Source organism: Accipiter gentilis, chromosome 3 (assembly GCF_929443795.1).
Source record: "Accipiter gentilis chromosome 3, bAccGen1.1, whole genome shotgun sequence".
Taxonomy (NCBI): domain Eukaryota; kingdom Metazoa; phylum Chordata; class Aves; order Accipitriformes; family Accipitridae; genus Astur; species Astur gentilis.
In genome coordinates this window covers 40,493,638-40,508,842 of record NC_064882.1, presented here as the reverse complement: position 1 = coordinate 40,508,842, position 15,205 = coordinate 40,493,638, and the positions used below count along the sequence as shown (strand labels likewise).

The 15,205-nt window shown below is 40.2% G+C and overlaps 1 protein-coding gene across 4 annotated transcripts; it reads right to left on the bottom strand.

The window, feature by feature from the left end:
- Positions 1–626: 626 nt before the first annotated feature.
- On the bottom strand, positions 627–15,040 carry LOC126052304 (histone RNA hairpin-binding protein-like). Of its 4 annotated transcripts, none has more exons than XM_049832825.1 (12): positions 14,916–15,040; positions 13,123–13,239; positions 11,218–11,322; positions 10,370–10,501; positions 7,723–7,872; positions 6,774–6,911; positions 5,975–6,091; positions 4,789–4,896; positions 4,255–4,368; positions 3,860–3,973; positions 2,885–3,075; positions 627–1,996 (listed from the first exon to the last, which is right to left on the bottom strand). In XM_049832825.1, the coding sequence occupies exons 1-10, from the start codon at positions 14,993–14,995 to the stop codon at positions 3,868–3,870; spliced, it is 1,167 nt and encodes a 388-aa protein (XP_049688782.1). In that variant the 5' UTR covers positions 14,996–15,040; the 3' UTR covers positions 627–1,996; positions 2,885–3,075; positions 3,860–3,867. The 4 variants fall into 4 exon arrangements, with proteins under 4 accessions (XP_049688782.1, XP_049688791.1, XP_049688796.1 ...); XM_049832834.1 differs by having other exon boundaries at positions 6,774–6,908; XM_049832839.1 differs by having other exon boundaries at positions 14,931–15,040.
- Between the last annotated feature and the right edge of the window lie 165 nt (positions 15,041–15,205).

Here is a 15,205-nt window from a genome sequence, read left to right as displayed (position 1 = left end):
CAGGAGACAGTTCTCCACAAACTTCTCCAGCGCAAGTCCTTCCCATGGGCTGCAGTCCTTCAGTCACAGCCTGCTCCAGCACGGGCTTCCCCATGAGTCCCGGCCATCTTGGGGGGCATCCATCCTCCTGCTCCGGCATGGGCTCCTCTCTCCCTGGGCTGCCGGTGGGCATCTGCTCCCCCGCTCCCCTCCGTGGGCTGGGGACCAGGACAGCCTGCCGTCTCACCATGGGCTGCGGGGGCATCCCCTCCTCCGGCGCACCTCTTCCCCTCCTTCTTCACTGACCTCAGTGTCTGCAGAAGGGTTCCTCTCACATTCCCATCTCCTCCCCTACTGCAGGTTCCCCTTCTTAACTATATTACCCCACAGACACTACCACTGTTGCTGATGAGCTCGGCCTTGGCCAGAGGTGGGTCTGACTTGGAGCTGTCAAAGCTTCTAGGAGCTTCTCACAGGAGCCACTCCTGCTACCAAAACCCCACGACACAAACCCAAAACACAAGGTTTAAAAAAACCCCACCAAACCCAAAATAAACAAAACACCCTAAAACAAACAAAAAAAGGACTACTAACCCACATTTTCCTTTATAATGAAACTGAGAAAACAGCAAAAGCAGACTAGCACGGATTTTTAAATTTAAAGTGTTTAATTATTTTGCATAAAGACAAAATGCCAAAAATGTTACACATTCCCTTATTTACAATCATCATAAACCACATGAAAGCATGCACACTGTAACAACAAGGTTCTAAATATTACTTCTTTAAAAAGTGCTATACAGACACTTGTATACGCACACTCTGCACTCTGTGGTGTGTGACTGAGCCACCCTTGTGCTGGGACACTACTGAAGCCCGTGCCCGAGCATGCCTGGAAATAATGTTTTGGAAGGGACTGGGAGTAGTTTCTGCGGAAGCAGCTTAGTTCCACATCAGTAGCACAATGGGCTTTTGGCCCCTGGGTACACTACCAGCCCCACAGCAAGGCTGCTGTGTGTCATCCCTAGCACTGCCACAGTTCTGCAGTGCCCTTGCAAAAAGCCAAACCAAACTCCTGCAAAGAGACAATTCCCAGCTCTAGTGGATATTTCTACCCCAGTACATGCTACGTAAAATGCCACAAGGACTGTAAGAAATTCCTGAAACTGGTACATGAATCTGGTCTAAACTCCACTATAGCCACATCCCTCACTTTGACCTCTTAATCACAGTGCTAGAAGAGTAAAACAAAGTAGAGCCTATCTCAACACTGCCACAACCCTTAGCCTGGACACCCCATGCCCAAGGGCAACTCCAAACATGCAAATAATGCTGCTCATCTCCAATTCCTGCAGGAACAGCAGGCCCTGAACTCATCCTTTTATACTCTTAGCAGTAGCTTGGCTCTTTGGGTCAGGCTGCAACACACATAAAAGCAAAATCTAGGTATTTAGGCTGTGCTGCTGTTCAAACAGTTGGGGATCTGATTTTGATAAACCATCTATCTTTTCCTTCTCTTCTCTCTCTAGGCTTAGGCAAATGCTAGCTTAACATATCTTATCTCAGAGAAAGGTAAATAAGCCAAATGGATGATCACCCAATTCAAAAGCTAAGAACAGTTTGTCTTTAACAACTGGAGAAAGGTTGAAATTATCTACATTCTTCTGAAACAGTTCTTCAGGTTGGATGTACAATTCTGGTCCAGCAAAGGGTTTAACTCCTTGGATTAAGGGGTGGAATTCTTCAGTTTGACTCAATATTGGACCAATTTACCAGCATGACATTAGTGCGCTCTAAGTAGCACGATCTCCAAATGGCGACAGCAGGATCCATCAACTGAAGTAGCCTTTACAATATGATGTACATGTCACCTGCCAACGCAGGTACAGCAGAAACATTCTCACAAAAGCTTTAAGGAACATCATCATCATTGTAGCACAGGCTTAATAAAATCTGAAGTTTTGCACTTGAGGCAGAGCTTGCAGAAAACAATCTATCCTTAAAGATCTGGAGAAACCTGGACAAAAAGGTAGATAACAGTATTTTATAAATACAATATATCTAGTCATTAACAGCAAAACATTTACTCTTAAGCTGTAATGTTACAGTAGCAGTAAATGAACAAAGCACTACATATGGTGAGCTTAAAGCACAGTATAAAAGACAAGGCCATATTGTCCATACTAAATAAAGTGTTATAGATTGTATGAACACTTTGAGAACATAAATTATGGTAAAAACAAAGAGAGTACCACATACCCTATATTCCTAAAGTATTTGTCAAAGAGAAAATGAAGCAGTTGAGCCTATCTTTCCCAACCCCTCACATCTTTTTCACCTAAATGTCATTATTAATTCATAAAATATATTTTTCTCTCAATTCTAATTAACACATTCTTGCCATGTCTTAAGTGTCCTACTAAGTTTTTTTTCCTTTAAAAAGCAACCAGACACGTTCAAACTTGTGGACATTTATTTTTCCTGTTTAAGACAGAAATTTTCTTTTAGCAAAAAGGCAGGTGGTGTGGAATTCTACCATGTAACCCACTATCTGGTTTTCAAGCAACATTCACCTTCCACAGATGAAGTTTGTGCCATTTGAGAGTTAGAACTCATCACACCTAAAAACCATTTTTAAAGGCAGCGTCTCTCTAAATATTGATCTTTACATTCCAGGAAACCAACGTGTTGTTCCACAGAGAAGCTATTTAATTCACTTTCTACATTTTACATGTCAAAGATATTTTTTCAATTAGAATGAGTGATCACGAACCCACTGAATATATATACTCCTAAACAGAGACTTATTTACAACAGAGACAACTGCAAAGCAGCTAAATATCAACTATCTAAAAGATGAGAAAGGCTCTCTTAACTGTGATGTATAGAGGCATGCTTCTTTTACCTGCACATATCACCTTATGCTGATTGCACATATGCTGACTGTAAATCTCTTCCTCTTTCAGTGCAGATCTTGCGCAACTGCACCAGTTTTCCAAGACTTCATCTGTTGATCTCAGAGTACATCCCTATTCTTCAAATAGTCTTGTCACAGCAGAAAGTCCTTCTTCTTCCATACTTCTATATACAGAGAGACTAGATATTTTCAAATATCGAATTAGCACTTCAGAAAAATGAATCCATATTAAGTCTTATTTATGCTCAAAGAATGTAAATTAAAAATCAATAAAGTCAATACAAGAATGCCATACGCACAATTTTTTAAAAGCTCCACCTGCCTTTTCCTCATATTGCTAGAATTCAAAATTTAAGTAGTGTAAAACTAATTGTGCACTGTATTCTTAATACCATATTCTTAATGAGTTTTCTTATGCAAAATATTGCAAGATCACTGTTAAACAGACATTTATACCCTAGTTCATAATGTTTCAGAGCCTGCATTAATGTAGATCAAAGACAATCAAGTTACACAAATACTCTCTGCTAATAAAAGCTGTTTGATTGGAGATTACTACCCATCCTATTAATGCACCACAGGAACCTAGAGTCCAAGAAAAAATTTTCATTGAAATCTACTGCTGCAAATGCAAAGTTACAACTTCATCACAAAAATATTAAGAGGCAGAAAAGCTGCTACTGAAATAATTAAAAAACCTGGTACTTTTCATTTGGGTGATAATATAAAACACATGTTTTCTGGCGGAACAGGTAAATATTTCAATTTACTAAGCCTGAAATATTAGATCTTTCAATTGAGGTGCTGCATTAAACACAAGAAGATGGGATAAAATACTAATATAATAAAGGGATAAAGAGAGCAGCTGATCTGCTTTAACTGAATAGTTGGATTCTGTAGAATGATACTGCATATGGGCTACTGAAACAGAACAGGCAAAATAAGTAGTCACCATGAACTCACCTCGATATTTAAATTTTTTTCCTCATTATTCTATCTTCAGCACTTGCACTTCCCCATTCCCTTTCAGGGTATTCTGATGGATGTCCTTCCAATAAACTGCTACAAAGTTTAAGCCTACAAATACAAAAAAAAACCCCAAAGTGGCTTTATTATGGTAACATTTTTATACTAAATGCAGCTACAACCTGCTATTTACTGTAATACAGACTATAACATGAGAAAATAAGCACAGAATTTTACTACACAACATATAAATATTGGCCAACACATCCCTAATAGTTAAAAAACCCCCTATGTTTAAATAAAAGCTTGGATTGAAATGCAGCAATAAAGCAACCATGCTTCTAACTTACTACACAAAAGAAAGCCCCTGATTGATGAGCTACATTTTATACCTCTCCAGCCTGCAGTCTGCATCTCTGCAAGTTTTGCTGTCAGGCAGAAAGAAGTTGTTTTTTTTCTGTTTCTGATTGTTCCATCCTGAACAACAACTGGCTGGAATCGGGTCACTGCATAAAAACAAACAACTATCATTGTTGTCAGCTACAAAACAACTTAATCTCTAAGGAGACAGAGAGGAAGTTTTCAGCTCCTAGGCTGAGGAAGTGAGAGGCTAGTAACAACCATGGGGACCAATTCTGTAAAATACCATTGCTTTCCGTAAAACAAAAAGGGTGAATAGGGCTCATCATCTTCCAGCATTACTTAATGGCAAAAGCAGCAGAAAGCAACAGGTGGGGAGTCAGACTGGAAAAAGCCAAGTATACTCAAAGAACAAAAATAACAACCAAACATACCACATGTTGGAGGAAACATAAGGAGAGAAAAAAGAATAGCATTAAAAAATGAAGACAGACAAAAAAAAAAAGCAAAGGACACCTTCACAGCACAAGCAATAAGCAGAAAATCACAATCATTATGGTATTTACCTTGTTATTTCTATACCATGTTGTACTGTCATTACTTCATCATTTTCACCAAAGGCTTCCCACTCTGAGCACTTTGAAAAAGCCTCCTGACGTCCTGATTCAGTAAGACTAGAAAGAAAATGAAAAGGTCTCAAATCATGGACCTTTGTAACACAGTTCCTCTTAATTCTTCTCAAGATAAGGGGGCTAAGTAGAGAGAAAAAACCACACCTGTATAAACATTTTTACTAAGGTTAGTGTGAGAAGTCTACTAAACCCCAAGAAACTTAAATCATAGTTCCAGTTTTCTGGTGGTTCTGACAAAACTTTGTATAGAGTTTAAACCATGCTCTCCTCTACATAGCCTATCATTTCTCATTTATAGGAAGACTTCTTATGCAGCAGCTAGGAAAGGGGAAAAAAGGAAATATGATTAAGACCAATCACTAGAGGAGTAGTTTAATTTCTGAACAACTTAGAATAATGAAGGTGTTAGCCTAACGAACTCTACCCTTCTGTTATCCATTTTTGAACATTAACCTCACTCTGTCCCAGTCCCAGACTGGGTGACCAATTCCTTGTTGTTCCAACAAGCATTTTCTTCCATACCACCTTTCATAAGGCAGGGAAAAGCTTAATCAAAATACACAAAGCTTCTTTCATATCCCTTCATGAATACATATTCTCTGTAATACCTGTAGCAAACGTTAACATGGTAATAATTAAATAGGCAGCAAGTTTCAGTATTTGCTGACAGTTACGAGCGCACATTGAGCTTCATTCCCTTACCATTATGTTCAACTTGTACACACTCTGAATGCCAAAAAGCAGAATGCAGTGCATGTAAGAGATATGAGAAATAACTACAGCAGATGCCTAAGAATTTCAGAATTACAACCTCTGAAGCACAAACCATGTTCCATGAGAAATCAAGAACACCACATTAGCATTGCCTAAATCTACGCACAAACACCAACCAATGTTGTGTCTTCTGACACTGAAGTTTCTTCACCTTTGCAATGGACCGCTGTAAATATTTGCTATCATACAACACAATTATTCCAGCATGATTTCCCTTCCTCATTAAATTGCACACACATTTAGATAAAATTAAAACTATTGAACAATTGGAGGTATAAATACCATTCATATTCTAAAAGTCGGTTCATAATATCAATGTATCTCCATATGGAGAATCATTTCATACCTTTCCAGTGTGTGGTACATATGCACATAATGGTTTTTACTCTGTGAAACCACAGATGAGTCAGAATTGTTTCTTTTTCTGCGTTTCCATACTGGAGAAGAATCGGGAGAACAGGGGCTACAAAAATAAGACAGATTTTATGCACACAACATTTTTTCATCTGTGTTTAAATGCTTAATCAGAGTTCTGCAAAATAATGGTACATGCTACACAGAAGACCTTTTTTGAGGTATGATTCTTCAGGCACAACAGAAGAACACAGAAAATAGCTCAAATTTTGTTAACAACTCCACTATATTTTGGAAAGTGAACCCAGTCACAACCTCAGGAGAAACTGGGAAGCAGAACCATTTTCAGCTCCACACGCATGTCCCCAAATCAAGATACCTCAGTAAACAGGGAAGTGCATGAGGTGCTTCACTGTTAAGTCTCCCCACTGTTCTGCAGATGGGCATAATACCATTAATTAAGGATGGTCACTCTTGCTTCTAAAAAAGGTATCCTCCTTTCAGCACTTGCCAACAGTGTTTAAAGAAACCTCAGCACTCCACTCTATAAACAGACAAGCTGAAAAAACACTGCTTTTCCTGCTGTTAATCATGCAATTCTGTAACACTTGTAATTATTCTGCATTCAATGCTCTGCACCAGTGACGGATTACATTCAACAGCAAAAGTGCCAAACTCTGAAGCTGAGCATTAACTGCCCTCCCTCACTAAATTTTTCCCACAAAAAACTGACAGCATTAACACGTATTGAATTATTTCAGTAAGTTAACCACACAAGTTTCATCTCATACCTCTCCAATGTGTAGTCAGTTTGCCTACATTCATCTTCACCCTCATTTCTTTTCTGCTTTTCGTCAAATACAAAGGAGCCAGAAAAATCCTCGTCTTTGCAGAACCATTCCTGGGAACTGCCTGAGGGTTCTGTACTACTAAAAACCAGAGGAGGAAAAAAGGATTTAAAATACTACCCATCTGGCTTAGCGCTCCAAGCAGAAGACAGTTAAGCTGCAGTAATAACTGACAGTTCATTTCATATGACATCCAAACAGTGCGAACAACTGTAACTTCCGCCATAGGTCAATTACAACACAGCTAAAACTATTTACACAATCCAGTTACAGAGCTAATAAAATTCCATTCACTCATTTCCTCCCAATTTACTAGTCCAAATCTTGTAAAGTATTAGGTGGCGTCAATTAGCAGAGCTAGCCTTGTTAGAGAAATTCAAAGTTCTGAAAAGATAAAAAAAATTTCAATCTTGAACACAGTTGCCACTCTCCTGCAAAGAACACAGAAATCTCTCTCTAATCTTCTTACACTTCTCAAATCCTCTAACATATTGTTATTGCAGGAGAAAGGTGGTTCCACTGACATCAGAAAAAGTGAAGATGGAAAGGTTATCAAGGTCAAGGAATAGTAATCGCTGAATTTCTGCTTATGCCTATCCCTTTCTAGAAAAATAATTTTACCTTGTGCTCACCAGTGTAAACACACAGGTGAAGGTAGTGTACTACTGTAAACAGACCAAATGCCTTCCTCCCCAAAACGCTTTGGATATGAATTTAGACTAAATAGTGGGAATATCTTCAAGATATAACTAACAGGATTCAAAAGGAAAACAAGGCATTCAAGGAGACTCCCATTTCTGAGCCTGATCTCCTCAGTTAGGAATGCTCTAAAGGAAACAGAGTCCTCCTGTGAAGCAAGAGACATGTACTGACTTAATTCACCCATACACACACTGGCTGCAGATCCCAGGTTTCTTCACTAGGAGGATCCCAGGCATGCAGTGCAATCTTCCACAGCCTGATCTGCTGGTCCCAGGATCTACGGCTGTACTTCTTAAATTTGTTGGGAGTTCTAGGATGAACTCCTGGTATTCGCTGATTCCTGTAAATACACAGTAACATTTATTATTTCAGAACATGATTTTCCTGCTTAAAAAAAAAAAATCTTCCGCCCATCAGATGACACAGGCATCAGAGGCCTAATAAATAAAATTTTCATATTTTTAACACTTAACTGAAACGCTATATTCTAAAACACTGTCAAAAACAGACAACATGAGCGACAACTAACAGTAACATGCTGAGTCAGACCTGAGGTTCTTCCAGTCCAGCTCTCAGAGATGCCAAAAGCAGATCCCTAGGGCCCATGGGCAAATATGAAACAGAAGCAGCATAACTCATACCCCTTCAATAGTATCCCAGCCTCCAGCTACTTCTATCTCAGTTTTCCTGAGTCACATGCAGTTTCTTTGTATTTAGTATTGTACGGAGTCTGGCTGGGATGGAGTTAACTTCCTTCATAGCAGTCCCTGTAGTGCTGTGTTTCAGATTTATGGCTAAAATAGTGCTGGTAACACACTAATTTTTGGTTATTGCTAAACAGTGCTTGTACAGCTTCAAGAACTTCTCTTTTTCTCACCCTGCCCCACCCCCTCCCACAGCCACTAACTTGAGGGTGAACAAGAAGTTAAGAGGGGGAACTGCTGGGACAGCTGACTCAAATTACCCAAAGAGATATTCCACACCATGTAAGGTCATGCTCAAAAATTAAAATCAGGGCAGAGGAAGAAGGGGAGGTGTCTTCCAAAGTAGTTGCTGCTCATAGACTGCCAGGGCACCAGTCCGCTTGTGGGAGGTAGCGAGTGATTGCATTTGCATCACTTGCTTTCCCTCCCCCTTTTTTTCCTTCACCTATTAAACTGCCCTTATCTCAATCCATCAGTTTTCTCTGTTTTACTGCTCTTATTCTTTCCCCATCCCACTGGGGAGAGGGAGGGTGCAAGTAGCTGTGTGGGTACTTGGCTGCTGGCAAGGGTCAACCCACAAGTATCTTCAGTGAACTTTTATTCCACCGTTGTCCACGCATTATTACAATGGGGACTGCTGTAATTCTAAACAGCATTTGTGTTCTGGGAGTATAGAAAACAAAGTCCCCTCGTTCTCTGGGTAAAATGTAAACGATATGCCCTTCCACTGAATCTACACTGGGCAGACACTGTAACAATACTGTCTGGGATGACCCCATGGCTGGAAGTGCTACTTCTCAGGTAGTATCTCAAAGCAGATCCTGCCCACCAAACATTACTGGAGAGCTCACTTAAACTGTATCTTCAGTACAAAATAATCCTGTTTATAGTCCTGCCATACTGGAGTCAGCTTTATGCCTGGAAGGAAGCATATTACAATACTGTTTTAAATCATACCAAGTACCTTGGTCTCAGGTGGCTCCCCCTACCAGTTTCACAGATCAATGTACTTAGCCATAGCACTTTTTCTAAGATAAACACATCCTGCTAAGGAACAGGATTATAAACTACCCTGTTACAATGCTACCCAGAACACTTTTTTTTTTTTTAAAGTTTACCCCATGTTTTTTCTGAACGCTGTTCTCATCATTTCCTATTCTCCAACTATGATTTAACTGATCATAGCAGTCATGCAAGTGCCAGGCATCACCATAAGAGTGGCTGCAATCCTACCACTAATGACAAAGTGACAAGCAAAATTACAATTCACAAAGTGATCCAAGACACTCTGAAGAAAAAAGTGTTACTGAAGATTTGATGATGATATGCTATCTGTGATCGTTTACAGTATCTGTTGTTGATTTTTCATCATCTAGTTTAATCTTTCAAGTTTTGCTCAACAACAAGCTTGCAGCGTGCACTCCACTTGGATAGCAATTTCCACAACAGACTCTTAGAGGTAGAATCCACAGAAAGCTGGTAACTATAAGTTGCAAGCCGTATTTAGAAAAACACCTCTAAAAATAACCCTCAAAACAAAAAGCCAAGAACACAAGTGCACATCTACACATTAGTACAGACTAGTTTCTGAACCTTGACAGCTCTGCAGTAAGCAGAGGGGGCTGGTTAAGAAATCTTGATTTAAGTGCCACAATTCACAGACTCTGAAGCCCAAAGTGGAATAACAGAGAAAGCAAGAAATCCAGGTTTTGATTTGTTAGTTACTGATGAATCATTGAAGACTGGTTTCCTTACCAATACTTAAATGCAAGGCTTTATTCAGTCCTCATTTAAAGCTGTCATTTCCTGCTATCAATTAACTTCACACTGGCCTAGCAACACAGTCACCAGAAGCATCACAGGAAGGTGATTAATACAGAGTTTATTTGAAGTATATTTGCTACTGGCAACAGCAATACACAAAGAGAACATTTGGCTTTAAATTTTCCTTATCTAAATTTGCTCCTATGCAGAAAATACCTGGCTTCTCTTTGAGAAAAATCAACCGATTTTAAGTTTTCTTCAGTTACTGTTCATAGAATTTTAAGAGAACTAAAGCTGTGTGCTCATCTACACACACATCAGGACATAGGTAAGAGTTTATTTGGAAATGTGCAACACAGTGCAACTTACTTTGGAACTTCTTTAATGTATCTGTCATATGCAAGGGTATTCTTTCCAAAATTGATCTGTTTTTGTCTTCTCCTCAGAACCACTTCATCCGTTTCCCTTTCAGCTGGATTAGCAGAATCACTTGAAACAGAACTTAAAAATAAAAATTAGAATTAAGTTGAAAAGAACCTTAATAACTTTACAAGTTATATAAACACATACTCTAGAACTACATGCATTCTTACTCTGATAGTCAGTAAGCACAACTCCTACTTCACTAGTTTACAGAAGTGAAAGTTATACTAACCAAATGAATCACTACAAAAGGTTTTGCAAGTTCATGCAGTTGCTCAGGTTTGTAACAAGTAAACATACACCTGAGGGTACTGGTGCTAGAGCTGCCTTACTAGAAGCTTACAGCTAGTCCTACAGCAAGCAAATCAAAGATATATGATTATTGCTTATATGTGTAACAACCTTCTAATATAAATACAAAAAATCTTAAACTCAATAGAACAAAGATGGATAATATAAAGGAGGATAGCTTGAATGACCTTAACAGCCATTTCTCTCTCCAAGCCATGATGGCTGGTTTTCATTTTTCCTTTCACTATTCCAGTATTTTCTGTTATGGAAAGCTGTAATGAATATGCAATTTAAGCTGAAAAAGAGAATCTGAAATGGTCATACAAGTAGCTTTTGAGATAAGACTTCAGTGCTACTTTCTCCTTACGGCTTCCTTCAGGCTTGATATGAAACAGCCTGGCTGTGTTTCAAATCTTCACTAATGCATGTAAAGTAGTTGGAGATCATCAGATGGCTATTGCTAAAACCAAAGCAACAACAGTAAATAATTGCTCAATACCTACTTTGTCATTTTTTTATTTGATGTCCTCATAGTTTTGCCTTCTTCAGTTCTACCTTCCCAGTCTGGGCAACTAGAAAGAGGCCTAGAATGTTCTGGTGTTGCAGAGCTAGAAAACAATTGAGAACTCAATATGAACATTTGTTGCTCATAACATATTTAATGAACAGGAACTTCAATAGTGGACAAAAACTGTTTCACAATTGTAACACCATGGGCATGGCCCTACCCTATTTCATTTCAAAGTCAAACAAATCAAAACACTTCAGCTCAAGTCACCTTCAGTAGTGATTTAAGACTATCAGTTTTACTTTGCAGGGAAAGAAAATGGTCACGAACTGAATTTCAATTCAGAACACAGATCTGACAATCTCTTAAAATACTGCCAGCTCAGCCAATGCGAATACTTCGCTCTACTACTTGAGGACCTTCTCAATACTGCAATTCCATCAAAGAGCACAATTTGTGAAATTACTTGAGCTCAAAATCAGTCTAATCACTGCTCTCTGTCATCAGCTAAGGACTTTGTAAAGGACCAGGGAAATGCTTAAGAAATGGAAAAATGCCCATCACATGAGCAGAACTAACATTTTGTCAGACACCATCATATCCCAACATAATCATTTCAAGTATGTAAACTCCACTATGTAAAGCCAAAAAGTAAGTCAGGAAGCTCTTACTTAAATAATCAGTTGGATCACTGATGTTGTCCGAGTGGATAAACACCAGGTTCCTCATTAACTTAAAAAATATAATAAAACCAGTATAATGCTGTAATATTCTAAAGTGCTGAAAACTTCTCCTTTCAGTCTGTCATCTATTTTCAATGTTAATGCCACAACATTTAACCTAAGTAATAAAAAGTAGATTTAGCTTATAGTCTTACTTTCCCTAAGCAGTTTCACATCACCAGATATTATCATCCATGCTGCCAATGTCATTTTAACACGACAGAGATTCATTCCACACTAAGGAACATACCTACTCAGCAAGAGAAATACAAAATGCTGCTAGCACATGCAGTTTGACTCACAATCACAACACACTTAATTTTTTTTATGATAGCATCAAAGACATAGAAAACACTCCTGAATACAAAGGCTTTCCTAAGCTCTTCAAAAGATTCATTTATTAACTGAAGGAATATTAAACATGCCATCAGAAAAGACAACTGCCTTCCTATAATGTAATACTCAGAGATGTATGAATTATATATTAAAAAAGTGTTCATGTGCCCTCAGTGAAATATTTAATCTCTTCTAACTTACGTTCTACTCAGTTTTCTGCACATATCCAAGCACTCACCACTTTTCACACCTCCTGTCAGACATTAAGATACCAATCTTAACCACTTCCTCCACCTTAGGTCTTTAGTCTAGAATATACAAAGGCAAACCAAAATACTCCTAGAACTACCTACCTATAAAATTTGATCTTATATCAAATTGTTCTCTGTACTGGATTACAAAAAAACCAAAAAAGGTATTTACTAAAAACTGTGGTATAGCTGAATATACCGAGTGCACTGCCAAGTGAAGAGACAAACATCATGGTTTGCCCAGACTTACATATAAAGATGCGTAAGCAAAGAATAAAAAGTAACAGCATATTGCTTCAATGGGAATTTTATACTAGTATTGAGGGCTTCAGCAATAAAGGGCTTCAACTACTGCCTCAGTACATACCATTTCTCTCTTTCATACGGAATACTTGGTAATATTATGGCATGTATTTCAATTAGCTGAATGGAATTGTCTACTCTTGCATAATGCAGATATCATTTGCTAACTCTGTGCTACTGTATTATTAGAAAACATTTAATTTAATCACGCCCAAGGCTTTGCGGGATTCCTAAAGAAAAGAATGCAGCAAAGTGAACATTTAAACAAACTTCACATTTATTCCTTACCTCTCCAGCCACTGGTCTAAATGCCTACACTGATATTCATCAAACACCAAAGAGTCTGAATCATTCCAGCTTCTACATTTCCGTTCTTGATGCCAGCAATGTGGATATTTCACAGAACTAGAAAACAAGAATTTTCATCAGAAAACAAGTCACTGGTAGTCACTGAACATTGCCTAAACAAAACAAATACAGACAATCTGAGTATCATCATTTATAGTTACAAAATGCTGATTTAGTATACAGATATGCGACTTGCGTCAACTTAACTCATTCAGGCAACACTAACTTAACAAAGGTGTTAGACAATGCAATTGCTGAAAAAAGGTCTTTGACTAATGCAATTAAGACATCAGAATTTTAAAATAAACCATTAATGTTTAGGTAACCAGAAGCATACTCTTTCTCTATTTGCAAACAAAAACGGAAGGGGAAGAAAAAAACCCAACCGAGGACTGTCACCAGCGTTTATGGAACTGCTGACATGTGCCAATGTTCATAGGCTGTCCTCTGTCAGCAATGCATTATTTGACATTTATACACCATTCTATCCAGTACAAAAGTTGTGGAAGAGGCAAATACGGAAACATCACTTCAACACAAGAAAACAGCATGTCTAAGGGGAATCAGGTCAAACGTTTATGTGGAAACACTTTTACACAGGAAATTCTTTACCAGACACTGCTCCAGAGTCCTCACAAGTAAGCATGGGGAAAAGGAGCTGGAGTGGGATGCCTGCAACACACTGGAAGGACAGCCAGAGATTGCTTAAGGATGAAGAGTTAGCTACATTTTCCTCCTCAGTTCTGGCAGCATTGACATCTTAAATGATAGGTTACTAAACAAAGCGTCGTCACAGTGTCTACTAACATCAGACCTGGCTTCTGGGCTAAGGACCATGCCTGCAGATCTGCCACCACCTGCCTGAGAGAATGACCCTATACTAGAGACTCCACACGGCAAACATACTGTGGCTCTGTATGTGCGAGTAAACAGTAAACGGTACTGTTCTGTATGTGTAAGGTCTCTGCACTTTTTAAGTCAACAAGCGAGAGCAAAGGAAGGTTTTTGTTATTTTAATCCTGGATTAACAACCTATGTTTTCTTTCCCTTTCTCCTCCACCCTGACCAGCTTTGGGAGTTTCCTGCTCCCAGAGGGCTCAAAGTTACTAACGCACAGCACAAATCGCTTACTCCGAATGACGGATCTAGGCAAAAGGACATTTTCAACACATTCGGTTTCTGCAAAGGCAGCGAACAGATAAAACCTTTCTCTAACCACCCTCAGCAACAATTACTCAGTTTAAAGACCTGAAAGAAACAAGCAGACAAAAAAGCCCAACACCTAGCACGCCTTACGTACAACACTATTTGAAAATCTAGGGAAAAATGCTAACGGACAATTACGCCTTTCAGAAATATTCCCGTATTTCTCTACCTCCGCTGCCTTGCACCACCCCCTGCCCATGCAGCCTCAGCCTGAAGGCGAGCCCCAGCCGGGCTGAGGGCATCTCGCCAGAAGAGACCGAAGCCACCTCTGCCAAGGAGACTCCCTCCGGCGGGCCGCAGGACGAGCCAACGTTTGGTGGAGGGAGGCGAGCTGCCAGCAGCCGCCTCGCCCCGCTCCTCCTCACGGGGACCGAGAAGGACGAGGCTGAAGGCGGCTGCGACCTCCCCACCGCCCACCCCCACGGCAGCCGTCCTGGGGACAGGCAGCGCCACACCCCCGCCCGCCAACACTCCGGAGCCCCGGCAGCTCTACAGACGCCCTGAGGGAGCAATACCCCCGGCCCTACCGCGGTAGCTCCCACCTGCGCAGCCCGGCCGGCTCCCCGCCGCCGGCGTGGCGCGGCTGGCCCCGCTGCCCGCGGAACATGGCTGAGGCAGGGGCCTCACGCCGCTGCGGAACATGGCTGCGCCCCCCGAGGCGAAGCAGCGCGCAGGCGCGGCCCTTCCTCCCGAGAGGAGGTCGCGGTGGGCAGCGCGCATGCGCAGCATTCCTGACGGGCGGGCTGCGGGGGAGGGGGCGGCTGCGCATGCGCACAAGCGCCCTTTGGGTGGTGTCAGGGTGCAGAGAGCGGGGTAA